The sequence below is a fragment of the Anoplophora glabripennis genome, unplaced genomic scaffold (genome assembly GCF_000390285.2).
Source record: "Anoplophora glabripennis isolate ALB-LARVAE unplaced genomic scaffold, Agla_2.0 scaffold18, whole genome shotgun sequence".
Taxonomy (NCBI): domain Eukaryota; kingdom Metazoa; phylum Arthropoda; class Insecta; order Coleoptera; family Cerambycidae; genus Anoplophora; species Anoplophora glabripennis.
The window spans coordinates 873,227-888,725 of record NW_019416221.1 but is presented as its reverse complement, the minus strand read 5'-3'; the positions used below and the strand labels follow the sequence as shown (position 1 = coordinate 888,725).

The 15,499-nt window shown below is 34.6% G+C and overlaps 1 protein-coding gene across 12 annotated transcripts in view; it reads right to left on the bottom strand.

Moving 5' to 3' along the window:
- Positions 1–15,259, bottom strand: part of LOC108908242 (obscurin) — a 48,342-nt gene extending 33,083 nt beyond the window's left edge. For 6 of the 12 annotated variants that reach the window (XM_018712207.1, XM_018712209.1, XM_018712205.1 and 3 more), the window contains exons 1-7: positions 15,146–15,258; positions 12,366–12,410; positions 9,646–9,767; positions 9,231–9,374; positions 9,000–9,125; positions 8,579–8,749; positions 8,355–8,520 (exon numbers count right to left, since the gene is read on the bottom strand). In XM_018712207.1, the coding sequence (XP_018567723.1) occupies positions 8,355–8,520; positions 8,579–8,749; positions 9,000–9,125; positions 9,231–9,374; positions 9,646–9,767; positions 12,366–12,395 (759 nt within the window). In that variant the 5' untranslated portion in view covers positions 12,396–12,410; positions 15,146–15,258. Of the gene's footprint in view, positions 1–75; positions 180–8,354; positions 8,521–8,578; positions 8,750–8,999; positions 9,126–9,230; positions 9,375–9,645; positions 9,768–10,688; positions 10,801–12,365; positions 12,411–13,071; positions 13,112–15,145 lie in introns of those variants that run through there. The other 6 variants (XM_018712200.2, XM_018712203.2, XM_018712204.2 and 3 more) reach the window with 4 other exon arrangements.
- Between the last annotated feature and the right edge of the window lie 240 nt (positions 15,260–15,499).

Genomic DNA, 15,499 nt, shown 5'->3' with positions numbered 1-15,499 from the left:
GGCGACGCGCGCACCGAGGGAGTCGCAGGGCGGCGACGCTGCCGTTAGGGCGACGAGACGTCCCGATGGGCCTACCTGTGGATCGGGGGGTGAATCCACGTGCAGAACGGGGCTGCAGGAGACACGCACACACTTGACGGACGCGAATCGACTGACCGGGGCAGCACTCTCGATGTGCCGATTCTATACATAGACGCGATTCAAGACTGCTCGGATATCAGACGTGCTGGGCGGATGGCGAGGGGGGCGTCCATCCGCCTAATCAGAATAAGATTATCGGAGTGCCAGGGGCGAAGGTAGGGTCGGTCTCGAAGGTAGCGGCAGACGATGGGTGTGTTGCAGAGTCCTTTTCTAGAAGTAGTAGCAAACGGATTTGACATTAATCTGGTAGCAATCCCAGGGAAACCAAATAGTATCTGGAAGGGATCCCAGGACATTACAACATCCAGGGAAATCAAAGAGGCAGAAAATATACTTCTCTGAAAACTACAAGGCATCTGATAGGGATCCCAAGACATTACAAGGTCCAAGGAATCAAACAGGCATAAACTGTACATCTCTGAATAGTATAAGGCTCTTTCTAGAAGCAGTAGCAGATGGATTTGATATTAATCTGGTAGGAATCCCAGGGAAATAAATCAAACACAAACTATACATCTCTGAATACTATAAGGTACTTGATAGAAGCAGTAGCAGAAGGATTAGGCATTAATCCCAGGGAAATCAAACAGACAAAACTATACATCTCTACAAGGCATTTGGTAGAGATCCCAGGACATTGCAAGATCAAGGGAAATCAAACCGCTGACGTCCTGGCAAACATCGAAAGTAGAAATGGACAAAAATATGTGCTCCCGAATATGAAGTCACAATTAAGGAACAAACGGAAGCAAGAATGGAAGGAGGTCTCATCCATAAGAGGTGTGGCTGCTTATAAGCCAGTAAGTTCCTATAAGATAGGAGGTATCTAACGACAATTATCAGAGTGTGAAAAGGGCATTGTCTAACGAACAAACATCCTCATAAAATAGGAGTATAGTAACATCCATATCTTACTGGAATGTCCAATAAATAAGGGCCCTAACAACGATCTTTACCAAGAACTGTCAAAGCGAAGAAAAGTGGTCTGTACATACAGAAATTATATATTTTTTACAACTAAAAGGCATTTGCTAGAAGTAGTAGCAAACGGATTTGCCATTAATCTGGTAGCAATCCCAGGGAAACCAAACAGTATCTGGAAGGGATCCCAGGACATTACAAGACCCAGGGAAATAAAATAGGCAGAAACTATACATCCCTGAATACTATGAGGCTCTTTCTAGAAGCAGTAGCAGACGGATTTGACATTAATCTGATAGGAATTTCAGGGAAATAAATCAAACGCAAACTATACATCTCTGAGTACTACAAGGTTCTTGATAGCAGCAGTAGTAGAGGGATTAGACGTTAAGCTGGTAAGAATCCCAGGGAAATCGAACAGACAGAAACTATACATCTCTGAAAACTACAAGGCATTTGGTAGAGATCCCAGGACATTACAAGATCCAGGGAAATCAAACTGCTGACGTCCCGTCCCTGCAAACATTGAAAGTAGAAATGGACAAAAACGATGTACTCCCGAATATGAAATTACAATTAACGAACAAACAGAAGCAAGAATGGATATCTGGGTGTGAACAGGGTATTGTTTATCGAACAAATATCTTTATATAATAGGAGTATAGCAACATCCCTATCTTATTGGAATGTTCAATAAATAAGGGCCCTAACATTGAACTCTACCAAGTACTGTCAAAAGCAGGAATGCAAAATCCTATATCAGTTAATACTCGAAACCCCCAAGACAAAAAATGGTCTGGTCTTTTGGTCAGAACCTGTTATTGTTATGTTTTCGAACCTGTATAAAGTTTTATCATTTATCTGGAAATTGTGTATCCTACGACAATTTAGGAGTTTTTTTTTGAATCAGTAACTGCACTTAACATTGTTCAGTCTTTCCGATAAAAGCTTTTTGGCTTGTTTAATAAGTATAAATATTTTGCGACGGTACTGGCAACGAAGAATTCTCTATAAATCACGAACGACTAAAAATAAATAGTTATTCATTTCAATTGTATCAGTTATAAACGGTGACTAAAATCCTTGTTGGTCTGTAAATACACAATTCTCAACGTTGTCGTCCGAAGAGAAAACTTTTACTTGATGATTTATTCAACATTCCGCAAAACGAAAATATATTTACAAAGTACATATTTAATTAACGTCTATAAGTTATTTTGTATCTACGCCGCTGGATTATCGTCGGCATTTTTTCCCCTACGTTCATATTCCTGCCTGCTTTGTTCGAATTCTGATGATGAAATCCAGCTAGTCAAAAGTTGAATCAACGGTTCCCACGTGAAGTGGAAAATTTTCAGAATTCCTGGATAATTTTGCAACTCTATCACTATTTTAGATGCCAGTGGGTGTCAACTGCTAAGGTCGCATTCTTTAAAAAAATAAATAAATAATAAACAAATCTGGAAGAATCCCTATTTTCTTCCCAAAAATATTTCAAAGTAACGCATTGAATAGAAGAGAAATTAATTATACGTATTTAGGCGTACAAATAAAAATTTTACAGGGTGTTACAGAAAATTAGGTCAAAATTAGGACAAATTCTCTGGTTGTCTTTCTTCGTGTCATTTTTTTATTTAGTTGCCTCTTCAGGCATTGTCTTCCAAGATATTCGATTAAAATCTTGTACACATTTACATCTCGCTCACTTTTTGTGTAATTTTGGTTAAAAAAATCGTAGCAGGAGCGGATGAAAGGGGATTAGAGCAGGTATTTACTCCCCCCCGCCAACACAACTCTTTTCGGTACACTCCTATGGTTTAAAAATATCGTTTTTGTGTCCCAAGCATTTCTTTGTCCTGATATACAATTTTTATTTAGAGGGAGATTTTCGAGATATCGCAACTCATTTGGATATGCGATCGAGATATGTTTATATACCTACAAGTTTTGAAATGTCGACTCCTGCAAGAATTTGAGTTTTTATTTAATCTATCTTATGAAACTAGATCAACTTCAAATCGACGGTTTTAAGTCAGCTGCATTCCAAATATTGGAACTCAAAATTTAGGACAAATATAAAGAATCGATATTAAACTGTTTTAAATGCTAAAGGGTGTTTAGTGCATTTTTAGGAGACAGGCGAACTATTACCAAGAGCCCGATGCAAAACAGTCAGTAAAATATAAATAAAATGTTTTGAAATTTACCAACATATGGATTATATTTAGACAGTCCCAAAATAAAACAGACGGACATGCCGCAAGGTGATGAACATCTTTAAAAAACTAGCACTGAAAGTATTGATGCTTGACAGTACAGTTGTAATGAGAAACATTACATTTATGTTTGGACTGATTCTTATTTTTGTACAGTATCGCTATTATAAACACATTAACAAATTGTTCTGATAAAAACCGATATTTCAAATAAATCCCGCCTTTTCTTCGTGTTTCAAAGAATTATTTTCATTGAAACATTTTATACATTTTTCGCGTATGACTTGTGGCAATATGGAGACATTGAATGTAGTGTGATTTATCTCCTCTGGCTTATAGTCCAGTCGCAGGAACATTTTTGAGACGTAATTTGTTAATAACATTTTTTCCACAGTAGCTGGCACTTGTACATTTTAATGTGTTGTGTGTGTGTTGTTTTCCATAAAACATATTTATGGAAAATTAATACCCGTGTCTACTGGACTAGGTATTACCAAAATAAACTAATTTCAGTATAAAGCTACAAAATTAAGTGTATAGTCTTCCCATCTCAATTGAAGAACAAGAGGTTGGCAGTATGTACCACTCGAAACTTATTCCCATATTTATTTAGCCATACCTATGTTATATACAAGTCTGGTCGCCCAGTTGAATGAGCGCGCGGCACAAACACAGCCGCACTGGGCGACCTGGCCATAAATTCAGTTGTCAACAAATGGCCTAGTAGTGCAGTGCAGCAATACGGAATTTGGTGTGATTCAAAGGGAGAAATAAGAGGGATATTTTGTTTACTAATATTATTAAAACATGGCATTTTGGAGACCTTTTGAAACGGAACAAAACTAAATTTACCACCAATAGAATAAAATTGTTTGAGGACATAAATAATTAAAATCAAATGAACATATATAAGAAATTTTCTACACACTATTATAATTTTTTACCTTCAGTAGAAAACTTTTTAGGGACGGCTATGAAACTCATTCAATTTTATTGCTAGCCGTTTTTATACATGTTCAACTGACTTCGGAAAGACTATAATAACCTAGTTTTGTATAAATACTGTTTTAGTTGTTAGAATTAGGGTCTATTTCAAACGCAAATTACTCCCTTAACTTTTTGTTCTTTCTAAATAAATCAGAAACGAGGATTTATCAAATTTGTGTAATCCTTTTGAAAAAATAAATGAAGGTATCTATTCTAATGATAAATCTTGAATTATACAGCAACTGTTGTACTTTATAGAATTCTAATAGCCCAGGAACGATGTACAAATTATTATAATTTTTTACCTTCAGCAGAAAACTTTTTTAGGGACTCCGATGAAACTCATTTAATTTTATTATTAGGCGTTTTTATACATGTTCAACTGACTTCTGAAAGACTTAAACACACATATACGCTTATTAACATTTTACATTCTGTAAATTATCCGAATATCGGAAATAGATTGCCGTAAGCTCTAATTTTACTAATCTATTTTTGAGGAAGCGCATCAGAAAATGTTACGCAAACCCCACCCACTAATCATGTGTTTATTTAGAACAACTCCAGATGATTCTTTTTTATTTATCTACGGTCGAAGGTTGATACAGAACCCTATTTATTTCAGGTGGCCCAGAGGCTTAGATATGGCAACTCAAAGAGGGCTATTTTTGGAAATAATGTATTTCTATGACAAATGGGGTTATTTATAGACGTGATAAATAAATGACTACGCGGTGCATCTCATTCATTATTAGTGGTTCTACGTAGCATTAAAATAGTTAGAAAAAGTACAAAAATAGCTGAAATATGGCGATGGCTGATATTTATTTGAACGAAAGTTATAGAAATGCTTCTGATACGTATATTTCACAGTTTAAAAAGGCAAACATAGAAGCGGGATAACAGGCTTCGAAACAAAATCAATTTTATTTGTTTATGAAAAAAAAAGTCAGATTATTCGTTTAGAACCACTTTTTTCGACAATCAAATAATCGAAGCTCGAACTTTCCCTAGAAACAAGTACTAAATTATGTGCTAGTGACGTTTTTTTTTTGTTATAATTGTGTGTTTGATAAGTTTCCCTTATTTAGCGACATCATAATCTTGAATCATTCAAAACATAGCAACCATAAATACGTTGCAAAATGTATTATTTTTCCGATTATTTTAACAGTTGTTTATTCAACAGATATTTTGTTATTTTTAATTTTGTAGTCATTTATTTCATCATTTATCTTAGTATTGAGTTTGGCAGCGTATACCGAAAAATTTTTCTGTGTACAACACTGTTTTATCACAACTCATTAATTATAATACATATTATACAGGGTGTAAGGAGTTTGACTGCCATTACTTCAGCATGAGATAGAGTAATCACAAATGAACAAAAAAGTTGTATATTATAGGGGCGAAACATTAACACTTTTCAAAATACAGCGAGTATTAATATTGGGGAGTTTCATCACAACGTGACAACAGCGCTTAACCTGCTGATGCACACCATGTGTACACGCGGCAGACTTGTCCTACGGAAAAAATGTAAACAACTATTATTGTGAAACGTTTAGTAAATTTAAAGACAATTGTTTTCCAGTTTTTAAATAAATAAAATAAAATGCATCGATTTTGTAGTACGGAGATAGTGTTGTGCTTAAATTTTAGCTCGAATTTTAGTAATTATCAATCTCTTAAACATGAACTTAACTTTTAATCAAATTACATATTTGAAAAATATGTAATTAAAGTACCCAAAGATTCATGTCTTCCAAATAATCATACGTATTAAAAATAATTTAGGTACTTACCAAAAAGCAAAATTCAGTAATTTTTAATCGCACAAGTACTAAACAAACTACAACATATGTTCAAAATGTCCACCACCATTTTCGATGCACGCACGATAACCTTAGAATCCAATATTCGCGCACACGCTGGAAAATACGTCAAGAAAAGGAAATAGTAATACGCAAAAAACACTCCGACACGGTCGATCCAGATACCAACTGAATTGCATATTGGTGGTTCCTGGACACCTTAGTACCTCGTGTTAATAAACCGCCGCGCCGTTGTCACATTGCTCGTTGTGAATTTTATCGATTTTTAAATTTATTACAACGCTTATTATTTTTTTTAATTAAGCATAAAGAAGTTAAAAAAAGTGATAAACATTGTATTTTATGGTATTCTATGCACGCAGTTATATCAATATTCCTTGATTAATCGACATCAAGTTGGAGATTTGCATAATTTTTTCTCGGAAATTTGTTGAGTTTAGGACCCATGTCATATAAGTTTTTTTTTGTTTATTTGAATGTATTCTATCGTCTGTTAAAATTAAGATAGTCAAACTTCAGACACCCTGTATAAGTGTAACTAAGTAATAAAATTGCTCTTGGTAATATCAGTTGATTTCACTCTTCTCCTTTCATCAGTGGTGGCTAGTGCGGGGGGTTCTGGGGCGACGCCCCCCTAGAAATTTTCATAGTAAAAAAGTATTTAATATTTAGTTTACAATGTTACCTGGTTAACTAAATAGATTAGCCTCATGAAACACATTAAGTTAAATTTATAATGTGCAGTCAATTTAACTGGACTTGCAAAATTCGTTTGAAAAACTAGATTTCGCGTAGCTCGCTCCTACATCTGTAAAGTGTTTACAGCGGTGGTCATGGTTACCGTCACGCAGCAGTGAAAGACGAAATGCGTATGTACTATACAGTTTGGGCCTGTTTAGTCCGACCGACCGTAACCAAATATTAGCTACTCACGGCATTTTTTCTTATTAAGCGTAATTTGTTCAGGTGAGGTGTAAAATTTTGTTACTTACGTATTGCTTCTTGTGTGTTTTTTAAAAGATTGTAAAAGTTTAAGTAGATTGTAAAGACATACTAACAGTAATGTATTGAATCAATGGTACAAGAAATACTGAACTTTATTGAAAAAATAATTAAAAATTTATTTCGGACAAAAGCAGAAGAATGGACTTTCACTATAAAAAAATAGTGTTGAACACATTTTCCCTGTATTTCAATAGTACTTGAAATAAAACTGCCCAATTATATATAATTTTTTTTTTTTCAATACTTTGTACCCCCTTGGTATGGAAGTCAAGACCCGCCACTGCCTTTCATTAATCAAAAACGCTGTTTTTACCTCTGTCCACGGTGACCAAAAATGAAACCTCGCATTCTTTGGTGAATTTTAAGGGGAGTTTTTCGTATAAAGTTTTTACTTAGGACGCTTCGTTAAAAAGATACAGGGTGTTAAACTTAAAAAAATGTTTTTAATTTTTTTAAATAATTTAAAAACTAGTAAGTGAAATAATTTGAAATGGGGTACATGTATGTATGTAAATATTGTCCAAAATTTGAGGCCTTTTCCTAAAATTTAGATGCTCCAGTGGCGGAGATACAGGATACCGGTGGCATATTTTTCTAAATAAAACAGTACGTCACTGGTTTACGGTAACAATTATGATATTTTCGGATTTGTCGTTCAATTTTCTATAAATTACTACCCTCTTATGTTTTACGAAAAAAGCCTGATTTTCGAGTAAAACTTAAAAACGAACCGAAAGGTTTCATTTTTGGTAACCGTTTGTGAATCACCCTGTATATAAGACCTTCAGGGCTGATTTTTTTATCGATGGTTTGATAAATTGTTGCAGGTGGTAGGAACTGTTAATACATACATAAATAGAAATATGTGTGTTTAGAAAAATGTTTTTGGCGACAATAAAATTAACCAAGAGAATATTTATTCGAGACATGGATTAAACTGCTGCAGAGTAGTTGATGAACTTCATGAAACTACTGTCGGTATTTTGCTATTGATTTTATGGTGTGAAAATAGATGTCAATTCTTCTAAATTATGTTTTTTAAAGAAATGTCTAACAATTATGACGTCTGATATAACAAATTTGCCTCAACGGTAGCATTGGTGGAGGAAAAACTAATGCAGACGATACATTGGGGTCTATGTTATGCTTCAACAGTCAACTTCATGTCCAAAACAAAATCTTTTTCCTTATTCCACGTCTATTCTACTCTGGCCACCTTTTTTATAACCGATTATAGACGAAAACTTACAGCGAAATAGTCATACGCTTCGTCGCAGGTATCCAAAAACTCTTGGGCCAGGGGTTCGTCCCTACAGTAGTGCACATGCTTGTCGAAATCCCTCTCCAACCTAAGAAACGTCTTTCCCAACAGGAGCGGTTCTTTGGCATAGTACTTCACACCTTCCATCAACACCCTGAAAGTTTGATCAATATTGGAACGATTCTCTTTATGTCGATGAAAATTTGTCTTACGTCCTGTGAAATTCAGCGATTTCCTTCAGGTTTCCGAAGACGACGTCGAAGTTGTTCTTGATGACCTTCGGAACCTTTCCGGATTCGGTGGGGATAAGGTAGTTCTGAACCACTTGGTCCAAGTCTCTTACAAATTCCTGTTCAGTCTCTACCAGTTCCTTGATAACGGCCCTAAAAAAATTCGTTTCAAGTAAAACAATCGTTCTATTTTAATGACTGAGTCGTAATTTTTAATAGTTATGGAATAAGACATCAAAATTCGATAAAGAAACTTCGTCATTCTTCCCGCGACATTCACTTTTGGCTCCGGGGTCATTGATCTTTGGCATCAGAGGTCATTGGCATTTAACCCCCATTGATTAATGTATACTTAAAGCGCTAGTAAAACTTTTCCCGCTTTTATTTCTTTGTGTGTCCTTACCGTCTTCTAAATTCTGCATCTCCAGGCAAGCCTGTGGTGCCGAGAGCAGGATCGTCAGCGGTTTGCAGGATTTTGCACGGGACCCATCCTTGCCTTCTGCCTCCACTCACCTCTCTTACAAGCCATCTACAAAGATAAGCGTTTTAAAAACAATTTTTAAATCAATAGAACCTATTTCCTTGGATCAAACAATTGTTCAAAGATTTTTGTTTTGTGGAAAGTGCAAATTACCTTTGATTTATATTTAACCTAGTGGGGGAATGTCTGGAGCTGGCATGTCTTCTCTTCGGCTTTACGGAAAGTTTGTGGCGTGCAGCGGAGTTGTCCAATAGCTCAGCGGAGACGGCGTCTAAGTCAGGATCGAGTTTTATCCGCCTAGAAAATAAAAAAGTAATAATTTATTGGTATCTGACATTCAAATTGTTTCGACCAATAGTTTCGCAACAGGACGCGCTTGATCATTGTTTGAACGATTGGAATATGCAAGCTGACTTTACACATGATAAGATAGTCGGGCAAAAAACAAATGATCAACGTAAATTAGGCGAAACGAGAACGATCGAATACGTCACGAATATGCTTCGTTTCATTTCAGTTTATCTATTAAAAAATTTAATTTTTTGCTATCCCCTAATTCTATGCTTACTTTGCGGATGAAACTGGATCCTTGGTGTCTAGAAGCTCGACTATATCTCCTTCTTTCAAAGTTAGTTCATCTGAATTGGATGCGACGTACGCCTGCCATGCAATGAGGATCTCTCCTGTCACCTGTGGCATACAATTGCTTTTAAAACAGATTTACCAGAATAGTGATCTGCAGCAGCAGAAAAAAGCAAAGAAAGTTAATTATACCGTTTTCGATTGATACTTCTTTTCTAATTGGAGATAAAAAATATACACCTAATTTTTCTTAATATGTAGGACGTTTCTTTAGACAATATGAATTATTTTTTGAAGCCTGGGAAACATCACCATGTATATTACGTAAAAAAAGGAAATGTACAAAATTTGCAAGAAAATTATTGTAAATATAAAATACTAGAATAAAAATATATAATTGACTTTCACGAATTAACAATACGGGGTATAGCAATACTCTACCAAAATCTACAGGGTGGTCGGTTTCAACATTTGAAGGGTTTTTCCTATTTTCCGAAAAGATAAAAAAAACAGTAGGTAAGATGTCAGGACAAAAACAGAATAAAACGGCAGTAATATTTTTTTTCAAAACAAGAATCAATGTGGTCGCAACAAAAAAAATTAAAGAAGCCAAAAGAATTATGTCATCCTGTAGAATATTTCGAACGGCAATTCATATTATCCATCGATCCCCAAAAAAGTGTTAAATGTGCCGAATTTGATTGAATTTTGTTAAAAAAACTCTTGAAACAAATGAGAGAAATAGAAAACAGTTATAACAACTCTGTATCTAAAAAAGTATTTGTGGAAGTTCATTTAAACGTTTTTTCATCATTTTTTTTTTTTGGTCAGAGAATTGCCTTTACCCAGTTGAATATTGCAAGACGCTGTAGGTACAGTTTACTATCTAAAAACAAGAATAAATTTCATGTTTTAAAGTAGACATTATTTCCTATTTCGAATAATGCTCTAAAATTCATTTAAAAAACTTCAAAATTCTGCATGTATTTATATACACAAAAAGCGTATAAACAAATAATTTCAACGTACTGGATGTCGCAAAGAAAATATCATAGCCAATTGGTTCCTTCCGGAATCGTTCGCTCTTCACTTCTTGTCGGTCAAGTGTGCTTTGTAATCGTGTCAGTGTCGTACTAGGGATCTACAAACAAAACACAAACAGTCAATAAACAAACGTCACAAGGGATTTGATTATGCTAACAATATGGAAAATGAAAGGTGATCTGATTCTGGCTTAAATATTGTCGAACCAACTGCCAAACCAGGATAAAATGGTAATCTCTCAAATTCTAGTATAGGTTCCAAGATACACTACTAGAAAAAATTAAAGGAACAAAAAATTGTCATGAATCTTTTAGTGATTTTCGAAAGGCTGTATCTCGGTGGAAAATAGTCGTATCGAGATAAACAAAAAAGCATTTTGAAGCTTTAAGTCTTTAGTTTGAAGATCTTTAGACTCTTTTTTTGAGCTACGGTTATCGAGCATTCAAAAGAAATACCTCGTTTTTTTTAACGATTGTCTGTGGAGTCAGGAAAATTTTTTCAAACTCAATCAATAAACAAGTCAGTTAGCTTATTTTTTCGGCTTCTATTAATATTTGACAGGTGCCGAGAAATCGATGGTTTAATGAAAAATAACACTTGTCTTTAATCATCGATATCTCTGCAAGAAATTATTGCTCAGTAAATCCAAGAGCACTTATGAAAAGCTGAATAAATTCTCTACAAGGACCCGTCATGGTTTTCGAGGAAAAACTTTTATTTGTCCTTGACATCAATTTGAAAAAAGTGCAAAAAATGACTTTTACAGTTTTGTAGAAAATCTAGCGTTAATTTACAAATATTTATGAAAAGACTAATGTTGAGAGAATTTTTTAACAGTTCAATGTACCCACAATGTAAATTGACAAGATATGAAACCGCTTTTATGTTCTAAGTGATCAAAGTTTTGTAAAGAAATTTGTCTAAAGATCTTAATTTTAAATTATAATAGAATTTGGTTGAATACCCTCCTAATGAAATGGCTTGACAAGGCAGAAGGCGATGCATACCATCCCACAATGCTTTTAAAATTCACAAAAAATAGTTTTGCATTGCATGCACAAAATATTAACGTGTTTTATTATAGGACTTTCGTCGATCAACGATCAACGCACGTGTTTATTTTTACTTTATTTTTCGGCGCTACAAACGTCCATGTCTTGTGCCAAGTTTGTGGGTCAATATTTATTGGATTTAATTAATTCCTGAGTAAATCAAAGTTAGAAAATTCCTTTCCTCGCGCATATCGATGGCGTGTTTGCAGAAATTTCGATTTCATTCAAATGACAAAAATAAAGTTGATATGTTTAATATTACTCGGTTTTCAAAAATGTCTTCATAGCAGCGTCAGCGTAAGTCAGTTAATAATAAAATTGGAAGAAAGTCACGCTTTCGTATATCTTTGATAAAAAATTTCCCTGTTTTTGAATCGATTCAGATACAGTCAAATTTCTCCCGATATTGCTTGAAAACTTCGCCTGTTATATTTTAAATTCTTTGGTCATAGACGGTACAACATCCGCATCCAGTCTAAATTAAGTTATTGGCATGCTGCCTAATATTGTCCATCTATTAATTCATTTTAATGCATGCAAAACAAACTGTGCATAAAATTGTGGCTAACACGGGAATATTTCGTCCGTTCCAAGTTCTGCTTTTACTTACGTTCGATAGTTCTGTATAATTTGATGCCATCACTCATCCTCCAACCTAAAAAAAAAATTGAATGCAAATTAAACTAACTTGCGTTCATAAATACTAAAAATTAAATTAAAATCTCTTATTTTCTTCGCCGTTACATTTTTTTAGATGTCGCTATTATATTTTAAAATGTACACATAGGGAACTTGTTCTACTGCCATAGATGTTACAGAAGCACGTAATTTGTTTCCTCAATACATCAAATTGGTTTACTCGCCAAACCTCGCGTCGTGGAAACGCGCCTTAAATGATACTGAGGGCATCCTCACACGGCGCTAGATTCGTCGAGTGAGGCCATAAATCAAGCTGTTATTGTTCTTAAAATAGATGAAATATTATAAGTAGTAGTAAATGATCTAAGTCCAGGTTTAAAATATTAATAAGTCTTGAAAGACTTTTAAGGTAATACAAGAAATATGATACTACAATCTCTTCAAAGTACTTATCTCCCTAAGGTAAGGTATCCTTATTTTTTGATGTATGTATACTAAGAAAATTTGGCACCATCCTGTATAATTTTAAATCAAGACATGCTTTTTCAAACGAAGCTTCACTTGCCAATTGGCCATAACGAAAAATCCAAGCGCCAAACGGGTTCGGTATAAATCATTATACGCTTTACGAGTGGAAATAGTAACAAATAAACGTATTTCACACAAATTCGACGTACCTCGTCAGAAAGACGGTCTCGCCTATGCACTCACACCTCTATCGGTAAGACTAAGACATAAAATTCCATTGCAATTGATCTATATAAAGAGTGGGTCAGTCAATCTAATTAAATATCGTGGTGTTGGTGAAATGCCAGCTGTAACCATATATCAGGGGTGCCAACACGTTCAGTCACCAGTTGTTTTTTTTTTTCTAATTCGAAACAGATTGGCACGTATAGATTCGCCATCAGTCTGTCAGGAAATAACGATGTAGGGTGTTATAGGAGCATTTTTCGTTCTTAAAGTTATATTGCCAAGTGTGCCGTGGAATTTTATAGTCTTACAAACTATTATAAAATTTATACTGATATACTTTAGCTATAACGGGAAACGATTGATAATTTTTTTTCTTCATTATTGTTTTTATGTTGGATAAAGTGTACTTTACGTATAATATTATAATAAGCGTCAATTATGATGAACTTGCTCGTTGTGGTACATAATTGAGGTACGACAGTGTACGTCGACCGAAGGCATTGTTATCTTATAACACCCGTGCTGCCTTCAAAGTTTCATAGCCTACCAGGCTTATTTAATGAGGAAATTTTGTAACTGTAACTGTAAAATTTATAAAAGAATGGTTTCAATAAAAGCTGTCTGGAATCGTGTGGACCAAGTTAAAAAAATATTTTTAGCTTTACAGGGTGTTCCATTTCGCGTGGGCGCTACATAACTTTGTTATTTTAAATGGAACACCCTGTATTTTATTGCATTTTTGAATTCATTGACTAATATTAGGTGGAGTTTATTAAATGTGCATGGTGATTAAAACCTGCCGTTTTCGAGATAATCAGTTGTTTTGGAAAAAAATCACGATTTCAACTCTCTAAATGAGCCTAGATGGCGTCTAAGATTTAGAAACCTGCAATTTTCACAGTTCGTTTTGGCATAAATTACTCTGTCTTGTCATCTGTGAGCAAAACGTGTACGTTATTCGGACTCGGAAATACTGACAGCTACATTTAATAATCTTACGAGTTGAAAAACTTTTTTTTTCAAATTCATATTAATTGGCATGGGTGAATGCAAAATTGAATCCCTCTTAGGTGGAACACCCTGTATATAACTGGTACGATTTTTTTGATATAAAATATGTATTAACGTTAGCAATTGACTCAAAATAGGGTGATTATTAACGGTTAAAAATAATTTGTATTATCCATTATTATCAAACAATATCATTAAGAACATTTTTCATTTGGTACTGATCCCTCTTAGGTGGAACACCCTGTATACATATGACTGGTATGACATTTGTTTGATATAAAATATGTATTGACGTTAGCAATTGTCTCAAAATAGGTTGATTATTAACGGTTAAAAATAATTTGTATTATCCATTATTATCAAACAATATCATTAAAAACATTTTTCACTTGGTATTATTTTTTTTTAAATTGTGTAACCTGTTTGGTTGAGTGGTTTAGTACATTTCGATTTAAATTTGTAGGAAGGGATGGTGTAATAATATTAATGCGTGACCGTGCCCCACATCAACATTTACAATTTACTACATCTGGGCGTGTGCGTGTAACCAGGGAATACTATCCAAACAAATCCCAAAATAAATACAAACATCTCGTTCATAATTCAGTGATGACAGATGACAGTTTTTTTTTCAGTGTCAACTATTGCGTCACGACACTAATTTTTTCACTAACTATAAAACAAAAATGAGAACGCCAATTAACATTTTTATATTAATCTGTCATTATTTTTATTTCATTACAAATGCTTGCAGTCGCGAAATATTTGGGAATTCCTGCTTTGGCACGTTAAAAAATTGTTTTTCATCGCTTGACTCACACAACTGTATATTTTTAGAGCCAGATACAATTTGTTCGCATAAAATCAAATAAAGCTGCTCGAAAACTGCATTGAACTAAAAAAATAAACTTGCGCCGCAGACAAACCTTATATTTCCAGTTGTTTACAAACAATCAGGAATTTACTATTTCCCGGAAATTAAGAAAAACACTGCACCGAGGGGAGATTATTTCTACAAACCACAATTAATTTAAATATACGCACCAATTGTTCTTTTCGGGGTTCACTCATCACATTCCATCGTGACCACTATAAATATAATCAAGCAAGCCTCTAGTGAAACACTGACGAATCGTTCAGAGCCTACTGACCAGAGCGGTGTTCTGTACACATCCTCATGTCTCAAGTTATTCTCGTCTGCTATTTGTACTTGGCGGTTTATTACGATCACAGATTAACCACTAATTAAAATGATTGTTCCTCGTGTGATTTAATCGATTTTCGTAAACGGAAGCCGTTCGAAAGGGGTATTATTGTGTTATTAACGTGGTAACGTGGCTCGTGAAGTGGTCCCAGCTTTCGCCGATCGCTTTTTCGATGAGTCACTGTTTTTCAGTT